Source organism: Acomys russatus, chromosome 18 (assembly GCF_903995435.1).
Source record: "Acomys russatus chromosome 18, mAcoRus1.1, whole genome shotgun sequence".
Lineage (NCBI taxonomy): Eukaryota > Metazoa > Chordata > Mammalia > Rodentia > Muridae > Acomys > Acomys russatus.
Genome location: NC_067154.1, coordinates 8202730 through 8216333, shown reverse-complemented (window position 1 = coordinate 8216333; position 13604 = coordinate 8202730). Strand labels below are relative to the sequence as shown.

Sequence of the window (13604 nt, the reverse complement as noted above, 5' to 3'; positions counted from 1 at the left end):
TTTGCACAGCCCCTCTTTCTAATTACCCAAGCACCAGAGCCTCCTATGTGCAAGTCTTCCCGGGTCGCTTTCCTACTTAACAGTCCCTTATCAACTGTTCAGTACCCAGGGTGAAGCTTTGTCTTCCTGGCAGGAGCCTGCTTTGGTCAGCGCCTGTGAGAGAGGCTGTCCCCACCCCTCCCCTTTATTTTGTTTCTGCATATTAGGGAGAAATCACAAGCACCACCCAAAGATGCCTCAAGTATGGCTTTGTTCTTGGCTTTGTTCCTGAGGCAAAACTGTCAGGGCTAGAGGAAGATGAGGCAACGTGGGCAGAGTTTTGAAATTTTAACCCAAGACTTCAAGTCTATGCCACTCAGCCATCCAAGTTGGTGAAATAAAGCAGAGTCCGTGTTCCCTCTGTTTCAAATGGAACAGCTGCCTGGCCAACTGAAGAAATGGAAGCGTCCACAAGGACACAGACTCCAGGGAGAGGCCACCCTTCCTATGGGAAAGACACAGGATCTCAAAGTGGAGGATGCTTTAGTGTCACTACAGATCCTGCTCTGTCCCTACCCATCATGTGGACAATTCATTCTGTATCATCAGTCTAGGCCACTGTTCAAAACCATTGTGTGTGTGTGTGTGTGTGTGTGTGTGTGTGTGTGTGTGTGTGTGTGTGTGCGTGTGTGCGTGTGCGTGCACGCACCTAGAAAGAGTAGTCTGGTAGCACAATTGATGGCCATGTTTGCCATCTTTTTCAATACTGCTCAACATACCTACAATAAACATCCTGCAGAGGAAGGATTTATTTTGGCTGCTGGCTTCAGAGTTTCAGTCCCTGGCCACTTGACTTCATTAAATACGGGTCCGTGTATGACAGGGCGGAACAGCATGGGAGGAAACCAGAGCCGCTCACCCTGTGCCAAACAGGGCAGAGAGTAAGACAGGAAGGGGCCAAAGACAAGACAGACCCTCCAAAGTATGAACTCTGAGACCTACTCTGTCCAACCAGTCCCCACCTCCTAAAAGCGCATTTGGTATAAGCTCTGCAATGAATTAACGCACTGATGATGATGTCACAGCTCCATGGTGCAGTCACCTCCCAGTGCCTGGAATCGCCCCCTGGGGACCCTTCCTCCAGCGCATCAGCCTCTGGGGGGTGGAGTTCCCTCATATTCAAACTTTCACAGCAAGCACTGGTTTTCCATACATCGGTCTACTTTACTTAGGGAACTGCACCCTAGAACAGTAGTTTCTGGGACACCGAGATGGCTACGTACATACGTGGGTGTTTAGTGTAGGAGGTAGTGCTGCGAGGTAAGCCCACCAGAGACCACCACATAGAGTCGTTACTGCTGGCCAGTGGCTGCACAGGGAACTTGCCCAAATCATGCCGCCCCCAAGCCTACAGGCCTTTGTCTTTCATGCACAAAAACCCTATCCTATTTGCCACACTTTAGTTAGCAAGAAGCAGAGCTACAGAAGCCAAAAAGCAACGTTAGTACATTTAGGGACTGTCCTGGAACTATGGCCTAGGTCTTTTTTTTTTTTTTTTTTTTTTTTTAATTTTTTATTTAATTTTAATTTATGTGCGTTGGTGTCAGATCTTGGAGTTATAGACAGTTGTGAGCTACCATGTGGTGTTGGGAATTGAACCCTGGTCCTTTGGAAGAGCAGGCAGTGCTCTTAACCACTGAGCCATCTCTCCGGCCCCTGGCCTAGGTCTTTGTTTCCATGTTGACAAGCAGTGGGGCCTACATGCTAGCTTTTAAGATCAGAATGGTGCCTCTGACATGGCGTCCATTGTGTTAAGGTCTAGGAGCCTGTCACAGTAGCACTCATGTCTTTACGGCTAAGTGTTCTGTTTTCCAGTTACTCCAAGGCTCTTTTAAACTGCTTAAATGCCAACTGTAACTCCTCCAGACACGTGTTCTACTATTGTTGGGGTGGGAGGCTGGAGTGTGTGTGTGTGTGTGTGTGTGTGTGTAGGCTGGGGCACACCTTTCAGGAGTTAGTTCTCTCCTTCCACCATGGGTCCCAAGGACTGAACACAGGTTGGGTTGTCAGGCTTATACACGAAATGCTCTCACTGGCTGAGCCATCTCACTTGTCCCAGCCCCGTATTCTTTTCCTCTTCACCGCTGGTTATTTTCCATGGGCCAACCCAGACTCACTGCTCAGCCTTGCCAGCTCTGCTCTCTTGCCTAGGGGGGCTGGCAGCTAAGGGCTCAACCACAAGTTTCTTCGCCTCTACTTCCAGATGAGTTTTGCCAGGAGTATGCTGAGAGGGAAGAGTTGGGTATCAGCTGCTTCCCTCCCCACCCTCCTCTGCCACCTCCAACACATCCTGTCTGCCAGCCTCCGTCTCAAGGCCACAGCAGCAGCTGGATTCCAAGACTTCCACTCTCCCTGTTCCCTTCATCTCTTATCAGCCCTAAGGTTCCTGGGCTAACAGTTCTTGCTGCTGCCAGTTCTAGCAGCTCCAGAATCCTATTTTGATTCTCCTAATCCTGCCCCATAGCAAGCGGTGCTGGCTGAACCGTCTCCCCTACAAATCCACATGCTGAACTCCTAACTCTCAGGATCTCGGAATGAGCCTGCATTTGATTCGGCAGAGACTCACATAAAGACAGGGAGAAGATGACCCCTGGAGAGAGACCTCGGCGTCCCTTGCTGACACGTCACCTCAGACTTCCAATATTCAGACTGTGAGCTAATACATTTCTGTCGTTGAAACCTCTCAGTCTGTGTTACAACCCAACACCCTAAGCATCTCCTTTACCAACCACTCAAGGAGCCCTGGGGGTGTCATTCCCTTCAGAGACCCCAACTCTCCCAGTATTATCAATAAGGCCATCAGACGTGCCTTTACCAAACCCCAGGTATCTACCGCCATATTTCCAAGGTTCTGCATTGGTGCCCATTTCTGTCATTTATTCTCTTCTCCTCAGATTCACAGACTCACAGGACCATTCGCAACAAGGTATTTGAACCAAAAGAGTTTACTGGAGGGACTAGCAGGATCCGACTCTCAGCTGTAAAGAATATCTTGTCATTTCTAGAGAAGTCCTTTTCCATCCTCAAATCAGCTTTGACTCTGGAGCCTCTGAGGGGGGTGGCTGACCCGGGGCGTCTCCGAAAGTACTCCGAGATTCTTAGTTGCTGTTTCAGGATCCGAGGGATCCACTGGCAGATAAAGAGGCCAGGCGAGACGAACCGGAACTTTTGGAAGGGAACTCAGGGACATCTAGGGAAGAAAAAGTGTCATTAGAGGGAAGGGTATTAAAGCGCCAAAGGAAGCCACACAATTAAACTTCTTATAATGATGCGATGTGACGTGGTGCGGTCCCTAAGGCAGATGGGGACTCCTGACATTTCCCAGTCCCTTCTTCTACACCGCTCCCATGCAGTCTTCACCGTGAACTACAACTAGTAAAATGTCACCCTCAATAAAGCATTCACAAACTCGTGTGCGTGTTCTGCGAGTGTGCACGCATGCACATGACAACACTGAGTTCATTCCTCGAGAGCTATCCACCTTGTTTTTTTGATACAGAGTCTCTCAGTGGTCTGGGGCTCATCAATTAGGCCAGACTGGTCAGTGAGCCCCAGGGATCTGCCTGTCTCCTACGTGCTGAGATTATTAGCACACACCCCACCGTACCTTACTTTTTACATGGTTACCGGGGGTGGGGGGTGGGCGTGGGGTCAAAATCAGGTCCTCATGCTCGCAAGGCAAACACTTTACGGACTGAGCCGTCATCTCCCCAGTCCCCACCACATTTCATTTAAACCTCAAGAAAACCACGAAAGAGAAAGGGAGGGAGGGGGAGGGGTACCCACAATCTCCATTTCACAAGTAGATGAAAGGGAGGAACCAGCATATAGCTGCAGCCACACAGCTCAGCCACACGGCTGGCTCTGGAGACCCCTGCACCTTAGGCCAGGGAGTGCCACTCTACCAATCAGCATGCACCCCTTCTAACAAGGCAAATGGCCCAGGGTGAAGACCCAACCCCAACTCACAGTGACAACAGATCTCTCCTTGACATCTGGCCGTGTGCAGGAAATGGAAGAGGGGAGAGCAGAGAGTGAAAAGATAAGGCCATCTGAGCTTCCGGCAGGAGAGGGGAAGTACTTCATAAAGCCTGCCTTTGTAGCCAGGCACTCGGGAGACAGAGGCAGGCAGATCTCTGTGGATCTGGGGCCAGATTGGTCTACATAATGAGACCCTATCTCAAATAATTAAGCTTAATTAAATTAAATTAAACTTAAAAAAGTTTGCCCTTGGGGGCTGCAGAGATGGCTCAGAGGTTAAGAGCACTGACTGTTCTTCCAGAGGCCCTGAGTCCAATTCCCAGCAACCACATGGTGGCTCAGAACCATCTATAATGAGATCTGATGCCCTTTTCTGGCCTGCAGGTGTACATGCAGGCAGACCACTGTATACATAATAAATAAATAAATAAATAAATCTTTTAAAAAGTTTGCCCTTGAGCCAAGCATGGTGGTATAAATCTATAATACCAGCTGCCTGAATTTTAGAGGAAGGAGGGGGCTGCTGAAAAGTTCAAGGCCAGCCTGGGCTACATTGTTCTAGGCTACAGGACTCAAAACATAACAAACACAAAACCCAAAATAAATAGTTTGCCTTTTCCTCGGCTTCAGTTGCACAGCGGCCACAGCACCCGCAGCCCAGCACTTCTACTCCATCTTGGCAGGCAAGGTGCAGATCACTCGAAATCATTAATCCCTTTTTTTGCCCTAACTTGTGTATGCAGGCTTCCTCTCAATCTTAGAAAATCTCATTCTTTCTTCTCATTGATTCAGAAACCAGTGGTTGCTGTCACTTGCTCTCCCCTCAGCTAACTTGCCCTGTCACTGTCCCTCAAGGATGCACTGTGTGGAAATGGTCCTGCCCCATACCTCTGACCTGCCTGAATTTCTAGCAGCTAACTCATCCTTCAAAGTCTGCCTCTCCTAGAAGTGCCAATGATCCTCCTGCCTCTGCCTCCCCAGTGCTGGGATTATAGGCATGTTTGACGACCTCACCTGGAGATTCTAATGTATTACACTTGGGTTCACACACGTGTACATGTGGAGGCCAGAGGTTGACATCACATGTTCTTCCTCAATTGCTCTCCACCTTGATTTCTGAGGAATGGTCTCTTGTTGGCTTGGAACTTGTTGGTGCAGCTGGACTGGCTGTCCAGGAAGCACCACTCTTGTCTCTGTCTCCCCAGAGCGGGGGTTATGGGCATGCTGGGATTGCAGATACATGCCACCCATGGTCCTTGGTTGGGTATCAGACTCAGGTCCTCACGCTCGCATGGTAAACGTTTTATTGACTGAGCCATCTCCTCAACCTTGTCGTTGTGTTTTGGGATAAGATGTCTCTGGGCAGCCCACGCTAGCCTTGAACTTGCAGTAATCTTCCTGCTTCTGCCTCAAGAGCTGGGATTGCACAAGCCTGCCTACCTCGAATGCTTTCATCTTCTGGGGTTTCCCCATCAGTGGGAGCCCAGAATATTACTGGGTTCTCCATTTTGCCCTTGGCTGCTTGCTCTTGCGCACCAGTGTTTATCTCTGTGTCTTGGTCTGCCTGCCTGCAAAGCAGGAATCTTGCCCTTCACTGTTTCTACAGGGGCTGTCTACAGATGTCCAAAATATATTGGATGGTGATTTTTTTTTTTTCCAGAGAAGTAGACAAAACTAGGACTGAAGTAGCAAGTAGGTAAGTTCAAAGGGTCAAAGGGTCAGCGTTGGGGGTAGGGGCAGGGGGATGAGAGCATATAGCCTCCTATCCCCCCTCCCCCATTTGATCGTTTGATATTTTCAGTGTTGTTTTAGTATCACTGGAGAGGCTGGTCTGCTCATGCAGGCCTGTGATCCAAGCTCCTCATGAGGCTGAGGCAGGAAGGTTAAAATTCAAAGCCTACTTGGGCTACAGAAAGAATTCTAGGTCAGCCTGGGCAACTTAGCTAAACCTTGTCTCAAAATGAAAAATAAAGTTGGGTGTGGTGCTGTACACCTTCAATCCCGGCACTGGGGCAGGCAGAGGCAGAGGCAGATGGATCTTTGTGAGTTTGAGGCCAGCCTGGTCTACAGAGTAAGTTCCAAGTTATCCGGGCTGTTACACAGAGAAACACTGTCTCAAAAACAAAAGCAAAAACAAAAACAGAGGGGAGGGGAGAGGGAGGGAGAGAGAGAGGGAGGGGGAGGGAAGGAAGGAGGAAGGGAGAGAGAGAGAGAGAGACAGAGACAGGGACAGAGACAGAGACAGAACGCACTCAGTGATAGAAGACTTGCTGAGCACATGAGAGGCTCTGGGTTAAATCCTCAAAACCAGTAAATAAATCTAAACAAAAGGGGAGGGGGCTGGCTCAATGGCTCAGAGGTAAAGAGCACTGTCTGCTCTTCAAAAGGTCCTGAGTTCAATTCCCAGCAGCCACATGGTGGCTCACAACCACCTATAATGAGATCTGGCGCCCTCTTCTGGTGTGCAGGTGTACATACAAGCAGAACACCGTCTACATAATATTAAATAAATCAATCTAAATCCTCAACACCACAAAAATGAAAACACAAACAAACAAACAAACCATAGAACCATAGAGCAATTGTTTCTAGTTGTCTTCAGATTCACATAAGGTGAGAGAATAAACTGGAGTGTTCCCTTGTGCCCTGCCAGGAACAACACGAAGTGCTGGCTGTTGAACGAGGACAAGGCCTGGCTCTCGTGATAGCAAGCCCAGGCTTGTCTCCCCTCACCTGTAACACTTTCAGGTTTAATCCTATTACTGAGCCCTGCTTATCTGTCACTGAATTTGAGGAACCCTTTGCTCCAGAGCGGAGCCCCGGGCAGCCACAGGCCTAGGCAGGCTCTTTGCCGCTCTCCTTCTTCATGGTGGCATGTCCCAGGGGCTCCCATGGCCTTGTTCCCTTATGGTAGCTGTCACCACCTGTCCAGACTGTTGCCTTTCTCTTTCCTGCTGAGAGCAGCTCTGGGAAGCCGGTTTTCTTTCTTTTTTTGGATTTTCGAGACAAGGTTTCTCTGTGTAGCCTTGACTATGCTGGACTCACTTTGTAGACCAGGCTGGCCTCAAACTCACAGCGATCCACCTGCCTCTGCCTCCCAAGTGCTGGCATTAAAGATGTGTGCCGCCACCACCCGACCTTTTAAATGTGCAGCCCAGGCTGGCCTGGAACTCCTGACCCTCCTGCCTCCGCCTCCTTCAGTAAATCCTACCAGCTGGCGCGAGCCACCACAACCAGCAAAGCTGCTTCTCTTATGTTTACTTTTCTTCTCGTCCCAGGAAACAGCTACAGGCCCTCTCGGTGTAAAACTGGATTTTTGATTTTCTATTTTTTTGTTTTTGTTTTTTTAGGTGTGTGTATGTAAGTGCATATGGGTGTGCAAGTGTGCATACATGTGGGTGCAAGTAGGTGTGTGGATGGATGTCCATGTGGACGCCAGAGGGCAACCTTCAGTGTCTTTTCTTGGGAGTCATGCCTCTTGTTTTCTGAGACAAGACCTCTCAGTGGCCTAGAACTTGCCTACAAGAGAGGCCAGGGAGCTTCACTGATCTGCTTGTCTTCACCCACCAGTGTCCACCACCATGACCATGCCCCCAACACACACACACACTTACACAGGTGCTGGGGACCAAGCTCAGGCCCTCATGTATATGAGGCAAGCACTCTACCAACGCAGCCATCTCCCCAGGCATAGTTTAAGACTTCCGTGTCTGCTTTTTATTGCTGTGTGTGTGTGTGTGTGTGTGTGTGTGTGTGTGTGTGTGTGTGTTAGAGACAGAGGCTTACACTGTAGCCCAGGCTGGCTTGGAACTTTACCAAGATAGCACAGACTAGTCTCAAACTCATAGCAATCCTCCCGCTTCAGCTTCCCAAGGGATTACAGGCATGAGCCTTAAGACCTAAGAGAAAACCAGGGAAGATATATAAAGGAATGGAAACCTTAGAGGCTGGGCCTTGGTCTGCAACACCTGACTGTTGTTGAGATGGTAACTAGCAATGTCCCTCATCCCAACACCAGGGCTCCCCAAACCTTCTGCTTCCTGTTGATTTTTTTTGCTACTTTGCCATGAGCTCCCCGAAATGCTTACCTTCTCAAACATAAACATAGCAACACGGAAAATTTTAGGAAGGCGACAGAACTCCTAATTTCAAGTGGTTCATTTGAGCCCTGAACACTGGATCTGTTCTCACTGACCCTCCATCCGGCACAGGGCAGCTTCCCTAACAAGCATCTCCAACAGGGCCTCTGAGATTTTGCTCCCTCTCCATAGAATAGAGGTTTTTTTGTTTGTTTGTTTGTTTTTGGTTTTTTTTGTTTTTTTTGTTTTTTTGCAGAGGCTACTTTTCTGCATAATTTAATATTCAAAAGATGAGAAAGGGCTCAATGAACCGCCCCCCCATCCATGGTCCATGGTCCCCCTTATAAGGCCAAAATAATGTGTGCAATCACACATGTTCACAATAAATGTAAGTGCAAATGTACACTGCACATAAAATGCAATCACTGCTCATGGGAACATGCATGAACATGCTCACACACCGCACACGTGTCAACACAACGACATAAAGTTGGATGTTGTTTCTTGCTTTCAAAAACATCTTTGTTTCTTCTTTGACAATTTCATAATGCATATAATTTATTTTAACCATATTCACCCTCAGTAACCCCTCCTACTCCATCTGAACCTGTTTTCCCCAGTAAGTCTTCATAGCTTTTACATTTTTATTAGTACAACTCTCCAAACTTAATTAGTGTTCATTGGAACATGGGCACCTAACTTACCACTGAAGAAAAATGACTCCCGCTCCCCCAGCAGCCATCAATGCCAACAGCTCTTTAGCTAGAGCTGGGACTATGAGAGCCCATCCCCCATCCCCCATGGGATGTTGAGTGGCCCCTTCTTGTGTGGATCTTGTGCAGCTAACCGCAACTGCTCTAAGTTTGGCCTTCCGACAGTAGAATTGTTAGATTTGGCCTACTTGCTGGGCAGCTGGAACCTAGCTCATCATGACTGGATCTACTACTTCTCTGCTTACATTCCCTTGTCAGTTCTGGCTCTTACGTTTCAGACCTCCCCTGGGTGGCTTACCTGGAGACCCACAAGTGCCTCTAACCTGCTATGTCTGCCGAATTTCTGGCCTCAATGAGTGAACACTGCTACAGTTGCCCACCCCAGACACCTAATTATTTCTTCCCTCAGCTGGGAACTCACCCCCTCTAGCCTATAGCCCACCTGAGGGAAGGAACTGTGTCTTGTCCTGGCTGTGTCCCTAGTGCCTAGTCCAATGCCTGCAAAATACTTGTTGAATCAGTGACAGCCATGCCAGTGGCTCCTCCTTTTAGTATAGGGCAATGGCTGCAGCAGGTAGACCCTGAAATAAGGACAGAAAACGCTGGTGGTGATAGGCTGGATGCTGGAAAAGTGGGTGCAAGGACCCAGAGGCTGCAGAAGCTGAGAGACCTAAGAAACAGCAGTGCCCTACAAAAGTGGTAAGCAGGAAACACCCTGCATAAATAAGTTGGTACACCAACCTGCCTTTTTCATCCTATAGTTGACTTTTTTAAATGTTCATGTTAGCTGGGCATGGTGGTAACACCTTTGATCCCAGCACTCAGGAGGCAGAGGCAGGCAGATCTCTGTGAGTTGGAGGCCAGCCTGGCCTACAAAGAGAGTCCAGGACAGCCAGGGCTCTGTATAACAAAGAAATCCTGTCTCAAAAAACAAACAAACAAAATGTTCAGGTTATATGTAGCCAATTGGAAACAATCAGCCATATGAACAGCATCACTGAATAAGCCCAGGGACCAATCAGGAGAGTTAGGTAAAGCACTCCGTGAGAACGGAGAGTAAGGAAATGCAGTCCTAAGGACAGTGTGTAAGGTGTGCCGGTAGCTCCTCCAGAAAACAAACGGCCATCAATATAAGGGCCTGCACTTCTGTAATGTGGAAAAGAAAAGAAAGTGGCAGAGCCAAGCACAGGCGCGTGCCTACAGTCCCAACACGTGGCGAGCTGAAGCAGGAGGCACACTGGAGTCCACTGGTTTGAGGCCAGTAATGAGATCCCATGTCACAGAGGCAGGGGCAGAAGGCCTCAGCACCTCCTTCAACGTCTAGGAAGCATAGCGCTTACATATTGTACTGTGACTCCTAGTTTAGGTGATAAATGACACTGTGTCTAAACGGGGATGATGATGATGATGATGACGACAACGACGATGATGATTTAACCCAGATGATCTAAGCACTGGCTGGTGACCCTCGGTAGAGATGAAGGCTCACTGAATGAGGGGTTCTCACTCCTCCCAGGGCAGGATCTGTAAGGGGCGATGGCTGAGCTGTGTTCTGCCTGCTATTCTGTAAGGAGGGCACCTGCCCTGTGGCTGTGGAGCCCAGAAACTGCTCAAGCCCAATCTGCTCAGGAGCCTGCTTTGGTCAGCGCCTGGGAGAGGCTGTCCCTGTTCCTCCTCTTTGTTTTGTTTCTGCATATTAAGGAGAAATCAGGAGAGCCGCGCGAAGATGCCTCGAGCATGGCTTTGTTCTAGATTTCTTGAGGCAAAGCTGTCAGCTGCAGAGGAAGATGAGGCAACGGAGCCAGAGTTTTGAAATTTAACCCAAGACTTCAAGTCCATGCCACGCAGCCATCCAAGTTAGTGAAATAAAGCAGATATGTTGCAAAATATACACAGGCTATATAATCCCGGCAGTGTGCTGACTCCTACTTTAAAACATCCAGGTCTTAGCACATGGGCTTCTAGTAGATTTTCAAAAAAGCCCATATTATCAAATGCTACACACAAATACACACGATGCACACACACAAATACACATATACAATACATAAATATATAACATATATACAAATACATATTTACATATACAATACACATGCATATACAAATACACATATACAAACAAACACACGTAAATTCTTACAATATACAAATACATGCAACACACATACACAAATCAACATGTACACACATTTATACACATATACATGTACATTAACACAATACATACATACATATATATGCACACATAAAAGCATACACGCACACAAATATACATATATACATACATTCACATATATACATATGCATATACCTACACACATATATATGTACATACACAGATATTCGAGTGCACCTACACACACATATTCACACACATGCATATACATACACAAACACACATATGTATACACAAAATACACACATACATACACACACAAACCACATAAACACATTCACATATAGCTTAAACACTATGGGAGCGGGGATTGAAGCCTGTCATCATGGATATGCAGATAACTAATAACACATAATTCACAAGCAAAATTCTTTTGTAGTAGATCCTAAGTAGATGCCACTTTGTGCTAAATGTTTTGGTTTAAACAGCCATTTGGCATCTGCCTCAATATTTGGAGAGAGAAGCAGGGAGGCTCCTTTTAGTGGGGAAATGCCGAGGTCATTCATTATATCTCATATGCCAACACAGGAGGCAATGAGACAGAGCGTACACTCAGCTCTCTCAGCAGTAACGGAGAAATGCAGGTGCTAGACAGGAGGTCCAAGGCCTCTTCCTTTTAGGCATCAACACTGACAGCCAAAGTGGTGCTGGTGTAGTTCGTACACTCTGCGATTAAGTTTGGGAGGGTGAGGTGCAGCACAGTGCTGAGGAGCTAGTGCAGGGAATGTTCACATACCCACAATACATACATAGACACATACACAGACACCGATACTCAATGATGCAGATACAGATACAGATACACAGTGATGCAGATACAGATACACAGTGATACAGATACAGATACACAGTGATGCAGATACAGATACACAGTGATACAGATACAGATACACAGTGATACAGATACAGATACACAGTGATGCAGATACAGATACACAGTGATGCAGATACAGATACACAGTGATGCAGATACAGATACACAGTGATACAGATACAGATACACAGTGATACAGATACAGATACACAGTGATACAGATACAGATACACAGTGATGCAGATACAGATACACAGTGATGCAGATACAGATACACAGTGATGCAGATACAGATACACAGTGATGCAGATACAGATACACAGTGATGCAGATACAGATACACAGTGATACAGATACAGATACACAGTGATGCAGACACAGATACACAGTGATGCAGATACAGATACACAGTGATACAGATACAGATACACAGTGATGCAGACACAGATACAGACACACAGTGATACAGATACAGTTACAGACACAGATACAGAATGATGCAGATACAGTTACAGATATAGATACACAGTGATGCAGATACAGATACACAGTGATACAGATACAGTTACAGACACAGATACACAGTGATACAGATACAGTTACACAGTAAGGCAGACACAGATACACAGACACAGATACAGAAAAACAGTGATGCGGATACAGATACAGACAGTTACAGATACAGATACACAGTGATGCAGAGGCCATGTGGGCAAAGAAAACATATGACTTGCACTTCATTTTTACTTTGTTTTGAGACAGGGTTTCTAGCCTAGGCTGCCCTTGAACACCTGAAGTCAAGGTTGACATTAAACTTCTAATTCTCCTTTCTCTATCACCTGAGTGCTGGGATTACAGCTACAGCCACCAAGCCCGGCTGATGCGGTGCTGGGGGCTGAACCTAGGGCATCATAAACCCTAGGCAAGCACATGAATAACTGAGCCACAGCCTCACCCACTTCAGAAGGCAAAGCAAAGAGGAAAGGAAACTGGGGGAAGATGGGTAGAGTTGGAACATTCCTGCGACTGGCTGGAGCCCCTGGCCACTACCTTCAGTCTAATGGGCTGGTCTCTCTGCCAGTTCCTCCTCTGTCTGCTCCTCAACAGCTGTCCCTCACACCTGCTCTGTGGTCTCAGGTGTGATTTTTTTTTTTTTAACTGCTGCTGCTGCTAGTACAGCAATCATTATCTGAAATGCTTCGGAGCAGAGGGCTTTGATTTTGGAATATTTGCATATGGGTGATGAGATACTTTAGGGATGGGCCCTGAGTCTACAAAGGAAATTCACTGATGTTTTGTGAACACTTCACACGTGCATCCCAAAGGTGGGTTTATGGGTATTCTCCATGCACTTTAATTTTTCCTGTGACTTGTGTGAGGAGATCAGGTGTGGAATCCGACCGCCCCCCCCCCACTGCCGTCCCCCCTCCCCCTGCCCCCGTGTCACTCAGAAAATGCGATGCTCAGTTTTAGTTGTCAACTTGACACAATCTGAAATCACCTGGAAAAGGTCTCAGAGAAAGCCTGTCTAGATCAGGTTGGCCTATGGTCCTGTCCTTATTAGGAAGATCCATCCTGAAAAAACTCAGTGGGTGGCACTGCTTTGGGGTTCTGGCCTATGAAAGTATATAGAGGTGCTGAGCACCGACAAGTACACATGTATCCATTCTCTCTCTGCTCTCGACTGGATATGACTGGATGCTTCCAGTTTCTGCCTGGACTTTACTTCAGCAATGGATTCTAACCTGGAATTATGAGCTGACTAAATGGCTTCTCCCTTAAGGTGCTTAGCATCAGGG

At 47.3% G+C, this 13604-nt stretch overlaps 1 protein-coding gene across 1 annotated transcript in view; it reads right to left on the bottom strand.

The window, feature by feature from the left end:
- Positions 1-3067: 3067 nt before the first annotated feature.
- Positions 3068-13604, bottom strand: part of Fbxo16 (F-box protein 16) — a 50544-nt gene continuing 40007 nt past the window's right edge. The window contains exon 8 of the mRNA XM_051160587.1: positions 3068-3229. Within this exon, the coding sequence (XP_051016544.1) occupies positions 3068-3229 (162 nt within the window). The remainder of the gene's footprint in view (positions 3230-13604) is intronic.